The following is an 18,945-nucleotide window of genomic DNA, read 5'->3' as shown; positions in this document are numbered from 1 at the left end:
AAAATATTTTTCAAAGTCATCGTCATATACAGTAAAACCCCTTCTAACAGACACCCCTTTTATGCAGACAATTTTTGATTCACCGATTCCAAGGCAAATAGCATTATTGAACCCCTGTCCTGCAGACACCCTTCTATTGCGGACAAAACAAAAATTGTCCCGTTAGTGTCCACATTAGAGGGCTTTTACTGCATATTATTTTTCAAAGTTTTTTTTTTTTTGAGAGTGCCATAATTTCTTCAATACATTATCAAATTTCAAAGTAAGGCATTTTGAAGATTTTCTAGACACTTATTACGTATATATTATTCCCCCAAAGGTTAACCCAAAGGAGGTTTGTGGATATGCCATAACTTCCTTAATAAATACTTCGTCAAATTTGTAAAGAAAGACATTTTTTAAAAATTTGCACCGCTCTCAAGGGAAAATAAACAATCAAGTCTATTTTTTTCTGTTATTCAAAAAACAAAAATAATAATAATTCAAAAAACCCGAGTTTTGAGTGCTTTGCATGGTGCAGCTACTTTATTTTAAATGATAATAAAAAAAAAGTATTTTAAATCTATTTTTTTGAAGCAGTGTTAGTAAATGCCAAGTGAATCAAAACATAAAGTGCCTTACACACTGCATTTAAGTTTAGTTTCAGGTTCACTTTTTTCCACACATTACACATATATTACTTAAAACATAACATACTGTGGATTGCACATCTTTTAATCTGTTTTAGGATATGAAATAAGTTAATAATGAGCTCTTCCTGGTATGCTTAAAATGCCCAGCCACTTGAAATTTGTAAAAAACATTTAAGACAAAATGAAATGCTGTCCATTTGTTATCTGTTTAAATGAAATTTTGAGTGTGTTATCGATGAGTGATTATTGAAATGCAAAACTGCTGCTTAATATGTATTTGACATGTACATTATCTTTGAAACTGGAATGTTGAGCTTTCTAATTACACTTAAATTTTGTAAATAATTTTATTTTAGTTCTTTTTATTGACATTATAGAATTCATTAACACTGTAAGATTTGTGATATGAAGATAAAAGTTATTTTAATTTTGAACGATTCAAGGAAGTGAATTTATAAAATTGATTTTCTTTCATTTGTTGCATATGTGTGCTATTTTGTTATTCAATAAATTTAGTATTGATTTGTCGATGTTACTTTTATAGGTCCTCCAAGCAGTTAATGCATGCAAAGATGAACAGGGCATTAACACAGGGGCATTATTTGCCAGCTTAAAATCCCTGAACCGACAATCTATTCAGTAAGTTTTTTTTATTCTAATAAATGCATAAGAATTATTATTTTTTTTAATTGAATTCTCACCGTAATTATTGAATATTACTGGGATAAAAATTGTTCTCTTGTATTTAAAAAAAAGGCATAAAAATGTTGTATGTTTCCCATATTTTTGCAACTGTCATATATTTTATATATTTCTGTACCTTTTACTACATATTTTTAAAAAATATCCACCTGACTTCATTTGTTCACTCCGAAAATCAGATTTTTTTTTTTTTTGGAAAAATTGTCAATGAATTCAGTAGATTCAAGAAATTGAGACTTTCACTTGAATGAATTTTCCTAGTTAGTAATTCATTTAGTGGAAGTCTTTTTTTTTTTGGAAACTTACTCAATCAAATACGTATTTTGCCGAAAATTGCACACCATGTTGGAGATTTCAATCCTTTTGCATCTTGTAAATAGTTCAATTATTTTGAAAGTTGAATGCTATTTTAACACATTCTACCAGTTAGCTCAAATCAGCTTATTCTATTTTTTCCTCCTTTGTTTTTAGTATTGTTTTAACTTGAGTTTTGTTACAGTGCAGCGCATAAGTTTGAGCACAACCAAAATCTTTTGATAAAAAGAAAAGTGTACACTGAATAGCTTTATAATTCTTAACTGTATGCAAACAACCAGCTTACAAAATCATGTTTCGAATTTGGAAACTCTTCATAGAAATTAAAGTAATATTTCATTAAAAAAATTAAAATTTTGCGGGTGCAAAAATTTAGGCACAAAAGTGAAATATCTACATTTAGGAAAGCATAAAAGTCTTAGTTGTCTCTTGTGTTACCATTGCAACTGATGAGTTCGAATGCGCGATTTTCCATTGTTAGCACTAGATTATGGAAGTTTTCGGGAGTGAGTCTCTTCCATGATTCTTCGACTGCTGATGTGAGTTCTTGTGCAGAGCAATAATGCTTCCCATTCTGGTATATGTCACATAAAGGGGATATCACACGAGAGAAATTACGGGACATCGCAACCGCAATAGAAACCGTCAACGCTATCTGGAACTGGTTTTTCGGAAGGGAAGTTGCCTACAGGGTTGCTGCCGGTTGCGCGGACGGTTACTCGATTTGTTCAGAACGGGGGCTACCATTTTTTAGTTTACATCCATGTGCTTGCGCTTGTTCATCTCTTTTTGTCAATTCTGCATTTGGTTATCATGCTGCGTTGCTTTAATTTGACACTTATGGATGACATTAGTAATCAAATACTTAATGCAGCTCTTGCAGCTTTAATTGTATGTGGGTTTGTGGAAAGATGGCAAAAAAAAAAAAAAAAAAAAGGGAAATGATCAAAGCAATGATTTCAGAGCTAGAGCATCAATTATTGTTTCATGCAGTCTCCAAAGCTCCTCCTGTTAAATTCATATTTGAGTTTTAACATTAATTTGTAGAACTTATGGTGAAAATTTCAGAAAAACAGAAAACTTTTATTACTATTAATTGAATGTTTGATTTAAAGTGATACTCTTACATTTAAAGAAGACATACAGAATATATGACTTCTCTAGGCTTATTTTTTCCCATAACTACTAAATTAAATCTGAATTTTAGATAGGAATTATTAGTCACTTATTGACAGGTAACAAGGAATTTTAATTCTAACAGATTATACCTAAATTCATAGCTAAAAACAAACATGAAAAATTAAAAAAAAAAAAGCCAGCAAACTCTGATCAATAGGCCTTTCATAATTATTTTTTTAAACTTTGAGTTCATAAATATATTGGAGATGTGCTAACACTTTAACTTACACAAATATAACGCCACTAGATACATATTGCACACAGGAAAATCTGTGGCCGAGTTTATTAAAATAGTTCCAGACATTTAAAAATAAAGTGACGCTTTAAAAAAATATAATGAAACGATGATGCGCATTTATACAAGCTATACAAGCATTTATAATACAAATAAGCTTAATACTGAGCAAATTAACACTGCATTGAATATTAGTACGTCTCAATCAATATTTCAAATGTTACTAAAAATAACTTTATCATTTAATAATGCCAAACATAATTTTTGACATCTCAACAAAATATTACAATGTGCGTATCATTTTTAAAAAATTCTTTGTATTATCATGTTCTTTGATTTTCAGAGGGATTATTTTTCTTGACTGGAATAGAGTACATGTGTTACTACACAATCAAAATGTTACTAAATAGGTGGAGCTAAAAGTAGAGTAAATATTTCACCTTTTCACTTTGCCTCACATTCTCCTACATTTTAAGTATTTTCAAATGGTACATACTGTATGTACCCATCAGTTTGAATTAAAAAAGAAAAGTACAGCTTCAATGCTATGATTTTTAAAAAGGAATTTTCACGTAACTTTTTCAAGGAAAAAATGTACTGTAATTGTTCAAGTATCAGAATGGGGTGGTTTCCTCCAGTCAAAAGTAGCACTTTTGTCACTAAAATTGATAGAATAAGCAAAAAAAAAAAAAACTTGGACCCAAAAATACTTTTATTTTCCCAACCGTTATTTTTTCATTAATTTTTTTAAATGTCCGATTTTTCAAACAAGGCGTGGTCTTGATGACGTCACAAATACACGTGAGTAAAGATGCGAATTAAATATTTTGCTCTGTGAATGTCAACACAAATGGCATTTCATCATTCGTGACGTCACAGGACAGAAATGTAAACAATAAAAGCGCCACGACTTAAGTATTTTTTTTTGAAAATATTAAACAAAAACAAATTATTTAAAAAATGGTCAGATCCTATGTTTTTAAGCATGCTCTTTCAGAAAAAAATACGTTTAAAATTTTGGAAACGACCCCATGTAACATTTGTGCAAAACAATTTTCCAAAACCCAATGAAACGAAAAATACCAATATAAATTAAGAAATGCATAAAATTCGCACTGATGTCAACTAACATATAAGTAGCAATTTAAATTCAAAATTAGATGCAAAACCAAAGATTAAATGTCGCTCATCCGTTTTTTAAAGTGTAACTGAAAATTTTTGAAACATAAAATAAATAGAACAATAAAAAGGAATCCCCACATTTCTGTCGCCACGATTGCAAATGTATTTTACAGTGACGCTGCCTGACGTCACGAAACCCCTGCGCCCTGATTGGTTCCTTCGTAACTTGCCCAGAATTAAAGGTAATTTTTTTCTAGCGGAGGAAAAAGTTTGCCCCTATACGAGACTCTGCGAATTTCCATAGCACACGAGAATTTTGGAGCAATCGTTTGTGGAAGTGAGTAGAAAAACCAGTTCCGGATAGCGTTACGGTTGCTATTGCGATGTCCTGTAATTTCTCTCGTGTGATATCCCCTTAAGAGATATTTTGAGACGCAGGCCATTTTTTTGTACTACGGGAAGTTTGTGTAGGAGCGCTGCCTTGCTAAAAAGTTCAATTAGGACCACCCAGGACTTCCTCATATGGTAACAGATGCTTGCTTAAATATTTTGATACATTTTTGAATTTTGTCTGCCATTCAGGAAGCTAAGAGACGTTTGTCCGTTGAAGTAAAAAACGCTCCATACCGTGACCGAGGCACCACCTTGTTGCCTACTGAATATGCACTTTGGATCTTTCGTCAAGTCATGTCAATAGTATGAGAACCCCATCTGGACCTACAAATTCCATTTTTTTCTTTCATCTGAGAACATAACACTAATCCATTCGTCACTACAATGCATATGACGTTTTGCCCACTGCAATCTTACTTGTTTGTGACTGTTTCAGAAAAGATTTATGAGCTAACTCTTGTTTCTTGTTAAATCCTGATTTGGTTTTCGTCTGTGTATGGTGTCACATGATAATCCAAGTCGAGTTTTTGTCTGACTAAGGGACAAATTTCCTGTTAGAACCATTCTTTTCATTCTTCTTTCCTCACAAAATGCAGTTTTTCTCTGCCTTCTTGGGCGATATGCAGGTTTGAATTTTTTTCCACATTTCAGAACATCATAAATAACACGTTTAGACCGATTTCAAATCAGTGAAATTTCCATAACGGATTTACCTTTAGCTTTCAGCTTGCAGAGTTTCGTAACTTCTTCAGGTAAGAACTGCTGAGACTTCGGCATCTTGATAACACATTTAAGCCATTGCTACCCTTTATAATTCGTGAAAAAGAACCGCACTGATCCTTCATGCATCACGTTTCAAGAGATATTTGCATTGATCTGATTACAGCTATATTTTTCGAAATTTCAAACACATATTTAGGATCATACTAGCCACATACAGTAGAAATTTGAAAGCATTGGGTTGAATACTTTTCTTTTTATTCAAAAATTTGCATTGTTCTTAAACTTTTGCGCCTTTTTTTTTCTTTTCTTTTTTTTTTTTTAGGAACATACTAAATTTTGAGTAAGTGAGCTCTTAATTGCTCTATTTTTCTTTTGCAGTGTGTTGTTTATTTTCCTGTTTAAAATATTAAACAGTGTTTTATATTATTGTTATTATTATATTATTTATTTAGAAATTTATTTATTCATTTCTAACTTTCTTTTTTGTTTGAGGGAGGTGGGGTTGTGTAAACCTCCAGTTGAAACAAACTTAAGTTGAAGATAGTTACTGGCTATTATCTTTATATGTTGTGACTGACAAATTGTACAAAATAATATAAATCGAAGCATTATCGAAATTGTATTTTTAAGTTCTAACTTTTCCTGCTCCTATTTTCGTCTCCAGTATCCCTTTTTTCTCTTTGTATTGCTTCTATATTTTTAACCTTAAGGTTTGGCTGAATGTAGTTTTTTTTTTCTTAAAATAATTATCGAAATTTTGGACTGGCATTTTTATATTATTTTCTTAAAAGAACTAGAGTCAAAACAAATTATTTTTCCAGGATCAAATATGGCACAAAGTATGCAGCTACTAAATGCCAGAAAAATATTATATGCTATTTCTCGTAGTCTTGAGCCATATTTTTTGAAACAAATTAGTAATGAAAGGTTTTTGGTTCAACTTTGTTGCAAAATTACAGCTTGTGAAAATAAATACTTTTTAAACGTTGTCTTCTTATCTTTCAGGGAAGCTTTAGACTTCTTAAGCAATGAAGGTCACATATATTCCACCATTGATGAAGATCATTACAAATCTACAGATTGTGTTTGAAAAAGCATGACTTGGGAAATATGAAATATTTTTGTCATAAAATAAATTTCACAAATTTTTGTTCAAAAAGGAAAGAAAAAAGTTTGAAACCAAAATTTTTTATACATTTCCATATCAACTTATTGCCATAAACTTTTTTGAAGATATGTAAATAAATGCTTTAAAAAATGTTCTCTAAAATGTTTGAATTGCATCTTATAAGTAAAAGAACTATGAGTAAAACAATAATGTAAATAAAGCACATGTTGTCAGAAAAAAAATTCAACTATCTCATCAATACAAAAAAAAGAAACTCAAAACACTGGAATATCGTGAATGAGGTCAAGGATGACTTTCACATTGAATTTTTCACTTCATTCATATTATAGCACAAAGCATTTTTAATCACTTTTCATTTAAGATTAAGTTTAAAATGATAAGCCCCAGTTAACAATCATATTTAATTCGAAATAGAGTTACAGGGTTCGTACGCTCCTTCATAACTCCTCCAATATTCCTTCATTTAGGAATTTTTTTTGAAGGGCCCTTCAAACTCCTTCACTTTGGATTGAACTTCTTCAGAACTCCTTCTTTTTTAGTTCAAGACTACATAGTCCTCCTCTATGACAGTAACTGTAAATACATACTACGATCGACAACTTAACTTTGTCACAAGGGTGAAGGTATAAGGGTGATGAAGGTGAAAATATTATTAGATGACTAGGACATTTCATAATTGAAGTAAACCATGCTTAAATAAGGCTTTACTATTTTTAAAGTTTTATGATTATTGCTTTTCCATCCACCACACTCTCAGCTGCAAAAGTCAGTTTCTTTAATTATTATTTAAATATACAAAGATACAGAAGCAGATGGACAATATTAAGTGATTGTGTCAAAAATACAATTGTTTAGCAAATCGAAGTTATAATATTCTAAAATGGGTCATCCACAAGTGATGTCATGCCTTGAGGGGGAGACAAGTTCATGAAATTGTGACAAGGGGAAGAGAGAGGGTGACGAAAAGTAACATCACGCTGTTATTATAACAATATGTTTATAAAAATGACACATGACAAGAGGAGGAGTGAGATGAAGTTTGACTTATTATGACAAAGGGGGTAAGGGGTCGAAGATGCAGGGCTCCCAAATGGTCCGCTTTTCCCGCCAAAATCCGATTTTTAGGGTAAAGTCCGCTTTAGACTGCTTTTTAACATTTTGGTCCGTTTAGTCCGCTTTTGTATTGTTTTTACTAAAAAATCAGATTTTAAAAATTTTCATTGCATTAAAAGATACTGTGTGCTGACTTATGTTAAGCCCGAACACGCTGCCGCGGCGCCGTTTTTCTATTGAACTTGACTTTCTGGTATTATTTCGCTTCAGATTGACATCATTACTCCTCCTCCCACCACTGTAACATGGAAATCTAGCAAATGGAGAAGTTTGGGGGAAGAGTTATGACGTGAAATCAAAGCATTTTGCTACCGATATTTTTCACGGGTTCGTACGCACTTGAAAAAATCAAGAATGTTTCATCAGTGCAATTTTCTGAACTTGTGTTCGATATGTAGCATCGCGAAAAATTACTTCCTGTGTTTGCGAGTTCAATCTTTTTGCATCTTGTTAATATTTTGATGTTTTTGACAATCAGAAGTTACTTTAACATTCATTAACTTATATTAGCTTATTTTATGTTTAATTACAATAGATAATAAACTTTTTTTTCGGAACCATGATAACCAAACTTTCTTGAACTTCGCCGAAAATTGCTTGCTGAGTTTTGAGATTTCAATCTCTTTGCATCTTGTAAATGTTTTGATATTTTTGGCAATCAGAAGTTATTTTGACACACTCCACCATAGATTAGCTTATTTTTTGTTTAATTTTAATATATAAGAGACTATTTTTTTTCTAAACCATGGCAACATTGAACTTACTCGCACTTCGCGATCTTTTTGCATGTTGTTAATGTTATGATATTTTTGGCAATCGGAAGTTATTTTGACATAACACCTCTTTAGATAAGCTTATTTTTTGGTTAATTTTAATAGACAATTAATTTTTATATTTTTGGTACCATAGCAACATTGAACTTTCTCGCACTTCGCGGAAAGTGCTTGTCGCGTTTGAGATTTCAATTCGCAACTCCAACGAACTATAGGGGGCACTGAAGTCACTGTCTAATGGCGGACTTAAAAACCAAAACAAACGCACATGGTAACGAAGAAAATGCTAAAAGTGTTGTGATTTTTGTTCGTACGTATGATTTTTTCGCTTTATTCTTTTTAAATTAATTTTCAAAGTCTTGTGGATATTCTGGCCCACGTAGAAAGAAATGAGAATTCAAGAAGCATTACTAAACGTCAAAGATTAATGCAAACTACGTAGTTCGTAGTTCTAAGCAGCTATTTCCACGATGTTGAATTCGATATTTATCAATTCTTGATAAAACTAAATAATAATTGTGGCCTGACAAGAATAACAATTAATGCTAGAAAATTCAATATGACATTACAAATTGTTATCGAAAGAAGATGATACTTCTTTGCCTTGCTTGGCTAGCACTTATTGTTTTGCATTTGTTGGCTGAGTTATTTCTCTCGAATTCCCGAATCGGTTAATTTAAAAATTTTCTGTTTCGATTTTTCTAATTTCTGAGTTACGATTTAATTGTGTCATGTTATGCAAATCATCAACAAAATTCTCACGGATGTATGGTGGTAGTTTTCTTTTCAGTTATTGACCATTATTTCTTTTCACTTATCGAATTCTGTAATCTTACTACCATTTTTTTCCACTCATGATAAAAATTAAAAATGGTTTAACTAAAAACGCGAAATCTCGCCAAGGCTACTTTGCTCGCACTGTACTATAGAACTATAACCCTAAACAAATTTGGCGAAACCTTTCAGCTGAGAATAAAAGGAATAAAGTAAATTCTTTCTCGGTTATTCATTTTGTTCTACGATAATATATTCAAGAAAATATTTTGCATACTGTCCATTCCAACTAAATGCTGCTGTAAAATATGGTAAGTTTAATTAATTTAAGATTAAAAAAAAACCCATATTCTTACAAATTCATACAAAACAATAAAAAATTTTACCTTGTATAACGTTATCCAAGTTTGTTAATCCAGAATTTTCGCTTTCACCAATTATTAAGGAAATAATGAAAACTAACATTATTTTGAAAAGCTCGAGAATACTACTAAGGGAAGAATTAATTTCTGTAGCTGAAAGCAAACTAAGACACATCGATTGCGTTAATAAATACTCAGAACAAACTGCCTGTGTTTACGTCAACAGACAACGTGGAGCGCAACGTGGCAATGTTTTAGTTGCATTCGCAGTTTTATAAATCACCGCAAGGTAGCGTATTCGAGCGCTGGAGTTCCGAATCTTTTTGCATCTTGTAAATAATTTGATATTTTTGTCAATCAGAAGTTATTTTGACACACTCCACCATAGATTAGCTTATTTTTTGTTTAATTTTAATAGATAAGAGACTACTTTTTTTTCAAAACCATGGCAACATTGAACTTACTCGCACTTCGCGTAAAATTGCTTGTCGTGTTTGAGATTTCAATCTTTTTGCATCTTGTTAATATTTTGATATTTTTGGCAGTCAGAAGTTATTTTGGCATACGCCACCATTCGGAACTCCAGCGCTCGAATACGCTACCTTGCGGTGATTTATAAAACTGCGTCTGCACCTAAAACATTGCCACGTTGCGCATCACGTGTGTCTGTTGACGTAAACACAGGCAGTTTGTTCTGAGTATTTATTAACGCAATCGATGTGTCTTAGTTTGCTTTCAGCTACAGAAATTAATTCGTCCCTTAGTAGTATTCTCGAGCTTCTCAAAATAATGTTAGTTTTTCTTATTTCTTTCAAAAAAGTATTAAATGGTGGAAGCGTAAACAAGAAAACTCTGGATTAACAAAATTGGATAACGTTATACCAGGTAAAATTTTTTATTGTTTTGTATGAATTTGTAAGAATATGAGTTTTTTTTAATCTTAAATTAATTAAACTTACCATATTTTGCAGCAGCATTTAGTTGGAATGGACAGTATGCAAAATATTTTCTTGAATATATTATCGTAGAACAAAATGAATAACCGAGAAAGAATTTACTTTATTCCTTTTATTCTCAGCTGAAAGGTTTCGCCAAATTTGGGTAGGGTTATAGTAGTTTTAGTATTGTGCAAGCAAAGTAGCCTTGGCGAGTTTTCGCGTTTTTAGTTAAACCATTTTTAATTTTTATCATGAGTGGAATAAAATGATAGTAAGATTACAGAATTCGATAAGTAAAAAGAAATAATGGTCAATCAACTGAAAAGAAAACTACCACCATATATAAACTGTGAGTACACATTTTATTTATTTTGTTCTGAGTGAATTTGAATAAATATCAGTTTTTCAATTCGATGAAAAAAAAAACGAACTTAACAACATTGACTGGACACTTTTCTTTAACCTAATTCCACATAAATGATTTAAATAAAATTTGTTACTACAGTATCCTACTGAAATAGACAGTATGCAAATAAATTTTCTTGAAAATATTTATCGCAGAACAGATTGAAAAATCCAGAAAGAACGTTAAGAATTTGAACAATAAAAAATAAAAGTTCGCCAAAAATCTGTTTATAGTGTTATGGTTTTAAAATTGTGTGAAAGAATAATGTATCTTGACAAGATTTCGCATATCAGGTAAATTATTTCCATGACGAATGAATTAAATGCATGATTTCTTTGGATATCCAATCATATAGTCATAGAAATAAATTATCTAGTGTTAAACGTTACTCTTGACAGTCTGCCACGTATGTGCACTATGTGACAAAAATGTCAACAAATGCTGGAAATGTCACGAAACTGAACTTAATATGTACTAATGTATAGAAAAAACGGTACAAAATGAAAATGCCGTTCGAAGCGAACCAAAAATTTATGAATTCCGAATTCAACATCGTGAAAATGGCTGCTTCAGAACAACTTACTGTGTGTTCTACATTAATTGTTTACTTTCGTAATACTTTTTGGTTTCTAATCTCTTTCTATATGGGTCAGAATATCCACAAGACTTTGAAAAATCTTTTCAAACGAATAAAGCGAAAAAATCATACATACGAACAAAAATCACAACACTTTTAGCATTTTCTTCGCTACCACATGCGTTTGTTTTAGTTTTCAATTCCGCCATTAAACAGTGACTGCAGTGCCCCCTATAGTTCGTTGGAGTTGCGAATAGATTAGCTTATTTTTTGTTTAATTTTAATAGGTAATAAACTACTTTTTTTTTTCGAAACCATGGCAACATTGAACTTACTCGCGCTTCGCGATCTTTTTGCATCTTGTTAATGTTATGATATTTTTGGCAATCGGAAGTTATTTTGACATACGCCATCATAGAATAGCTAATTTTTTGTTTAATATTAATAGATAATAAACTTTTTTATTTTTGGAACCATAGCAGCATTGCACTTACTCGAACTTCGCGAGGAATTGCTTGTTGTCTTTGAGATTTTAATCTTTTTGCATTTTGTATATATTTTGATATTTTGCGGAATCGAATGTTATTTTCACATATGCTATCCTAGACTAGCATATTTTATGTTCAATTTTAGTCATGTTTAGTTTCAGAGAATATTTTTTTTTTTTTTTGGAAATTATACCAACAGTGAACATACTTCGCGAAAATTTGATTCTCTTGTGCAAGATTTCAATCCTTTTGCATCTTGTAATTATTTTAATATTTTTTAAAATTAGAAGCTGTTTTGACATGTGCTACCTCAAATTTTTTTATTTTATTTTATTTTTAAAAACTAAAAATCTTTGTATCCTTATTTTTTTAAGTACTCATAATGAGTATTTTCAATTTGAAAATATAGTTCTATGAATCTAAACTTACACATTTATTTATTACATTAAGTTATCCAGTAAAAGCAGGCTCAAATTTACATTCAGTGTATTTATCGCTTAAGCAGCATTTGTATATTTTTGGGTATGGTGACTTTAAAAAAAAATTTCTTTCTCACTAATTTTTATATGTACTTGAAGACAGTTACAATATTTTTTGGTGCCCGAACAAATAATACATACATATGAAGAAATGATTTGGATACTTAGCATACTAATAAATGATTTGCAAACCTCTAATATTTTTGAACTTAGTCAGTTAGTAGGGTAGCCAGAAATTACCTCCTGCTTTGGTGTGTGTTTGGTCATAAACTCTCATATATATATTGTTACAAATTCTGTAAATAGTAATTATTGTAGTAACGTAACCTGTAAATAGTTTCCCGTAATGAATATACAACCCCTATTCATTCGGCTAAAGTATACGAACCCCCTATTTCTTTTTTGTTCATTTATAAAATTTGATAACGGTCTACTATTTTACAGAAGCGTTTGGAATCTTGTGGAATACTTGAGAGATTTCTTTCGATGTTGATAAAAGCGTTCCGTGTGATAAAAAGTTCAGTTTCGATTGAGAATTTGCTCTGAGAGCGTATTAGCTCTGTTTATTGCGAGGCATTTCGCTGTGTTGTTTTCGTATTTGGAAGTAAATACGTGTGTAACCGTTGAGTTTACGGTGTTGAGTGATATTTGTTTAATTGCTGATGATTAATTTAGCAGTTGTTAACGATTTCTTCTGTACATAGTGTAAATAAAGCTCCTGTGTTTTTATCAAGAACTGTGTCGTCCTTTCAAGAAAGTTGGAAGTCTCGCCGGATCCGTTACAATTGGCGCCCAACGTGGGGCTACTTTAGGACTTTCTTGGAATAAGTGTGACTTTGGACATTTTTTTCATAAAGACTTTTTAAATTTGGACTTTATTTTTATGGTGATTACTCGCGCAATGGATAAACAATTAAAACAACTTCTTGACGCAATCACCTCTGTGAAGAGTGATATGGCGGCTAATCAAGAACAATTGAAAAATGATATGGCGGCTAATCAAGACCAATTAAAAAGTTATTTGACTGCAAGTTTTACTGCAAATCAAGAACAATTAAAAAATGAATTAGCGACTAACCAAGAACAGTTAAATAGTGATTTAACTACTAAAATTACTACAAGTCAAGAAGAAATGAAAAGTGACTTAACGTCGATGAAAACCATGATAGAGAATCAACTAACCGCCATGGCAGATAAAGTCGATGCTCTGGAAGAAAAATTTGATACTGTGGAAGAGCGCATCGCCAATGTGGAAAATAAGTTATAAGAAGAAGACAAGAAATTTACTTTATTTAAGGAAGAAATAATTAAGGACATGGAAAGGAGATTGGCGACCGCGGAAAGCAGCTTTGTACAGTTTGGTGCTCCCACATCGGTTGATCGACCGTCCATTAAACTTGCCACATTCGATGGGAAAACTTCGTGGCAGGTTTACAAAACTCAATTCATGATAGTGGCGGAAGCGAACGGATGGGACTCTGCTACCAAGGCCTGCCATCTTGCAGCATCCCTGAGAGGTGACGCAGCGGATATTCTTCAGACCCTTCCGGACAGCCAACGCCTGGATTTCGCCGCCCTCACATCTGCGTTGGAGCTTCGCTTCGGTGAGAAGTGCCAGAAAGATTTCAGCCGACTCCAGTTGAAGTCCCGTTTCCAGAAAACCGGGGAAACCCTGCAAGAGCTTGCGACGGACGTCGAGAGACTGTCTCATCTTGCTTTTTGCGACTGTCCTGCGGATGTTCGAGACAACCTGGCACTCAACTACTACATCGACGGGGTTCGAGATCCAGAAAGCTCTACGGATGGCGGATGTCAAAGACCTGAATTCTGCTGTTGTGTATGCGATGAAGTTGGAGGCCGCCCAGCAAACAACCCGCAAGGATCGCCATTCAATCCGCGGCGTGAAAACTGATGAGCTTGATCCGGTTTCATCACGTTTTGCTGAACTTGAAAAGCAAATGAAAGAAATTGTAGGAACCCTCGAAAGGATTTCGGCTCCCAAGGACCAAAATCGACAACCACTTAAGTGCTGGAAATGTGGCGGCGAGGGTCACTTACGGAGAAACTGTGAAGCTCGCCAAGAAACCAGAGGGAAGAGCGCCTCTCCCTCTCAGGTCCAGGAAAACTAAGCCATGGCAATCTCGCGGGGCGGAGGTCGCCAAATTGGAATGAGCCCCATCTTAAAGTTTTCCAGATTTCATCGACAAGTGGCGGCAGTAATGGACTGTTTGTTTACGCATATGTAAACGGGTTTCCCTGCGAACTGATTATTGACACTGGAGCCAATGTTACAATCATTAGAACAGATGTGGCTCGTCAATTTGCACTCAACATTCTATGGACGCCGCCCTGCAATACCTTCCAAACTGTGACAGGTGACAAGATCGAGATTGAAGGTAAAGTGAACTTAGAAATTGTGTTTGGAAATGCCACTTACCATCATACGGCATTCGTTGCTACTATCACAGACCCCTTCATTCTCGGATTGGACTTTTTAAAGAAGTATGACTTCAACCTCGACTTCAAGACTAATGAGCTGCACTCGACGAGAAAAGACATAGCCGTTTTCTCCGCAGAAAGTCATGTAAAATCCGCTCATCAAATAATAGCCCAAACAGATTTATCGATTCCCTCAAGGTCAGAATCATTAATACCTGGCTCCATTGAAGAAAGAAATAGTTTTCGATTTGGACTCATTGAATACCCCCAACTTAAGCAATAACCCAAAAGGAGTGCTGGTAGCATCTACGCTTGTGGACCTTTCTAAAGATGTAATTCCTGTGCGAGTCGTCAACGTGAGTGAAAGGCCAAGGAATATCCGGAAAGGTGAAGTGTTGGCAACTTGTACTCCAGTAAACTGCATCATTAGAAGAATCAATTCCCCCGAGACTGTATCTTCTGAGTCCTTGAAATCAAAGTTAATTGGGAGTGCGGCATTATCGAAAGATCAAAGAACTGCTGCGGAACAATTGGTGGACGATTTCAAACATCTGTTTTCATCTACATCGGAGGATGTTGGCCGTACAAATTTAACGCAGCATAGGATCTACACTGGAGAACACTCCCCTATTAAACAGCATCCAAGACGACTACCGTTCGCCAAGAAGGAAGAGGTTGAGACCCTTTTGAAAGAGATGCAGGAAAATGATGTCATCGAACCCTCGTCCAGTCCTTGGGCCTCTCCCATCGTCTTGGTCCGAAAGAAAGATGGCTCCACCAGATTTTGTGTCGATTACCGGCGGCTGAATGAAATCACCAAGAAAGACAGTTACCCTCTTCCACGGATAGACGACACCTTGGACACTCTTTCCGGACACAAGTGGTTTTCGACCCTGGACTTGAAGAGCGGCTACTGGCAGGTTGAGATACACCCTGATGACCGAGAGAAGACAGCGTTTACAACTGGACAAGGCTTATGGCAGTTTAAAGTGATGCCCTTCGGCCTCTGCAATGCACCAGCTACGTTCGAGCGTCTTATGGAGACAGTGTTAAGAGGACTTTCCTACGAATCCTGTCTGGTCTACTTACATGATATCATCATCGTGGGACGCAGTTTCGAAGAACATCTGGCAAATCTTAAGAAGGTGCTGCAGAAGCTGAATTAAGCCAATCTGAAGTTAAGCCCGTCCAAATGTAATTTGTTCCGCCGGGAAGTGAACTATCTTGGTCACATCATCTCTTCTGAGGGTGTACAAACCGATCCAGCAAAGGTATCTGCGGTCAAGAGTTGGAGTCGTCCCGAAAACATCCATCAGCTGCGAAGTTTCCTGGGGCTCTGCATGTACTACAGGAAGTTTGTAAAGGGGTTTTTCCAACATTGCACGACCTTTGCATAAGCTGACGGAGAGCAAGCAAAAGTTTGAATGGTCCAAAGAATGCGAAGATGTATTTCTACGACTGAAGGAGGCTTTAACATCAACGCCTATCCTCGCCTATCCTCAGCCTGAAAAATCCTTCATCCTGGACACTGATGCGAGCCACGAGGGCATCGGAACTGTTTTATCCCAAGAAATTGATGGCAATGAACATGTCATCGCTTACTGGAGCAAATGCTTATCAAAGTCGGAGCGATATTACTTCGTCACCAGAAAGGAGTTACTGGCCATAGTGAACGCTGTAGAACACTTACATTATTACCTCTACGGCCGAAAGTTTCTGCTTCGGACAGATCATGCCTCGTTAACTTGGCTTTTGAACTTCAAGAATCCAGAAGGCCAGATAGCCAGGTGGATACAGCGGCTCCAGGAATATGACATGGAGATCAAGCACCGAAAAGGGTTGTCTCACGGTAATGCAGACGCTTTATCAAGGAGACCCTGTCCTGAGAACTGCAATTATTGTTCCCGAATCGAGAAACAATATGGAACGACTAGCCCTACTGCCTATCAGGTGACAGTGATTCTAACATCATCAGAACCTGATCCATGGAGTGACGACCAAGTTCGAAAAGATCAACTTGAAGACCCCGACCTAAAACCAATTTTGGAGTTCATGGAGAGTGACAGTCGGCGACCTAGCTGGCAGGACGTTTCCATCTTCAGTCCTGCAACAAAAAGATACTGGGCTTTATGGAACTCGCTCCATTTACGGAACGGCGTGCTGTACCGAAAATGGGAATCTGATGACGGCAAAACTTCTAGGTGGCAGTTACTACTTCCCCGATCAAGGATTTCAGATGTTCTGAAAGAAATACATAGTAGTGCGACTGGAGGACATTTTGGTGTCTTGAAAACCCTCAATAAAGTTCGGGAGCGCTTCTTCTGGAGCAAGGCGAAGGATGACGTGGAGAAGTGGTGCCATTCTTGTGACGCCTGTGCTGCTCGTAAAGGACCGAAGAAAAGAAGCAGAGGGAAGCTACATCTGTACAACGTTGGAACTCCTTTCGAACGAATTGGGATCGACATCCTGGGTCCTCTACCAAGAACTACTGACGGGAACAAATACATTCTTGTTTCCATCGACTACTTCACCAAATGGCCGAAAGCATATCCCATTCCAGATCAAGAATCTACCACCGTAGCAGAGACTCTAGTCCGGCATTGGATTTCGAGATATGGAACACCTTTGCAGATTCATTCCGACCAAGGGAGGAATTTCATCTCTGCTGTGTTTAAGGGCCTATGTCAAATTCTCGGAAGTGAGAAAACTAGGACAACACCACTACACCCACAATCGAACGGCATGGTGGAGAGATTTAACCGCGCAATCCTGAATAATTTCTCACTTATGGTCTCCAGAAATCAACAGGATTGGGACAAGAAGCTACCTTTGTTCCTGCTGGTCTACCGCAGTGCTGTCCACGAGACTACCGGATATGCCCCATCACAGATGCTCTTCGGACGAGAGCTTCGGCTACCTTGTGATCTCGTCTTCGGTCGTCCTCCGAATGCGCCTTCATCGCCTGAGGAGTACATCCTGGATCTCCAGGCCCGGTTGGAAGACGTTCATAACTTCGCACGAGAGCGAATCAACATCCCGGGGGAGAAGATGAAGACCCGATACGACACAAGGTCTACTGGACATGAATTCAACGAAGGCGACAAGGTTTGGTTATGGAATCCTATCCAACGGAAAGGTCTTTCACCCAAATTGCAGTCGCATTGGGATGGACCCTACAAAGTCCTTAACCGACTGAATGACGTCGTAGTGAGGATCCAAAAATCACCTAATGCAAAATCCTAATGTCACCTAATCACCTAATGTCAGTAGAGAAAATGCAAAAGTTTGTCTTATCAGCATTTATGGGCAACTTGAGCTCTTTTGCCCATGCGGCAATGCCCCTCAGAGATTTGTTCAGAGCCTCCTCTGATGCTGCAATGTCTGCGTGAGTATGCCATAGAGCGACATCGTCTGCGTAGCATGCGATTTTCGTGTCTGGGTGAATGTGAGGGTGAATGGTGTTCATATATGTAAGAAAAAGAAGAGGACTGAGAACTGAACCCTGAGGTACTCCAGCCCACAGTCTACGTGACTCAGAGAGCACACAATTGAACTTAACAGAGAATCTCTTGCCTCTAAGAAAGTCATTAATCCAGAGGAGTGCATTTCCCTTGATTCCAGAACTGTGGATAATGTCTACCCGTTTTTGACGCCAAACTCGGTCAAAAAATGAAGAGAGGTCTAAAAACACTGCGACAGTTTTCAAATGAGGCTTTTCTTGGAAACCATTGATTATTGTTTGACTCAGGTAGAACAACTGGTCCACAGTGCTATGATTGGCACGATAGGCTGTTTGATAGAAATGAAGAATGTTGTGCTCCGTGAGATACTTCATAAGACGGCAGTGGATTACACGCTCCATAAGCTTACAGAGAATGCATGTCAGGGATATAGGTCTATAACCCTTGCAATTGGAAGCATCCTTTCCTGCCTTGAGGATAGGTATGATGATAGAGCTCTTCCAAATCTTGGGCAATTTGCCACTGCGCCAGGAGGTGTTAAAAATGTTGAGTAAGTACCTTTTGGCAATTTCTCCAAAGTGTACAATCATCTGACCAAAGATAACATCAGGTCCTGGAGATTTCGTTTTATTAAGACGCTGAATAGCATATTCCAGTTCCTCGAGGGTAAGATCAGATGTGAAAATTTCCTCTGCGCAAAAACCC

The 18,945-nt window shown here is 35.7% G+C and overlaps 1 protein-coding gene across 1 annotated transcript in view; it reads left to right on the top strand.

The window, feature by feature from the left end:
* The window catches only part of LOC129217368 (replication protein A 32 kDa subunit-like), a 57,239-nt gene extending 50,686 nt beyond the window's left edge, over window positions 1-6,553 (top strand). Inside the window, exons 7-8 of the mRNA XM_054851653.1 lie at window positions 1,177-1,271; window positions 6,307-6,553. Coding sequence (XP_054707628.1) covers window positions 1,177-1,271; window positions 6,307-6,391 — 180 coding nt within the window. The 3' untranslated portion in view covers window positions 6,392-6,553. The remainder of the gene's footprint in view (window positions 1-1,176; window positions 1,272-6,306) is intronic.
* The last annotated feature ends 12,392 nt before the right edge of the window (window positions 6,554-18,945 follow it).

Source organism: Uloborus diversus, chromosome 2 (genome assembly GCF_026930045.1).
Source record: "Uloborus diversus isolate 005 chromosome 2, Udiv.v.3.1, whole genome shotgun sequence".
Taxonomy (NCBI): Eukaryota; Metazoa; Arthropoda; class Arachnida; order Araneae; family Uloboridae; genus Uloborus; species Uloborus diversus.
This window is presented reverse-complemented; position numbering and strand designations above follow the sequence as displayed.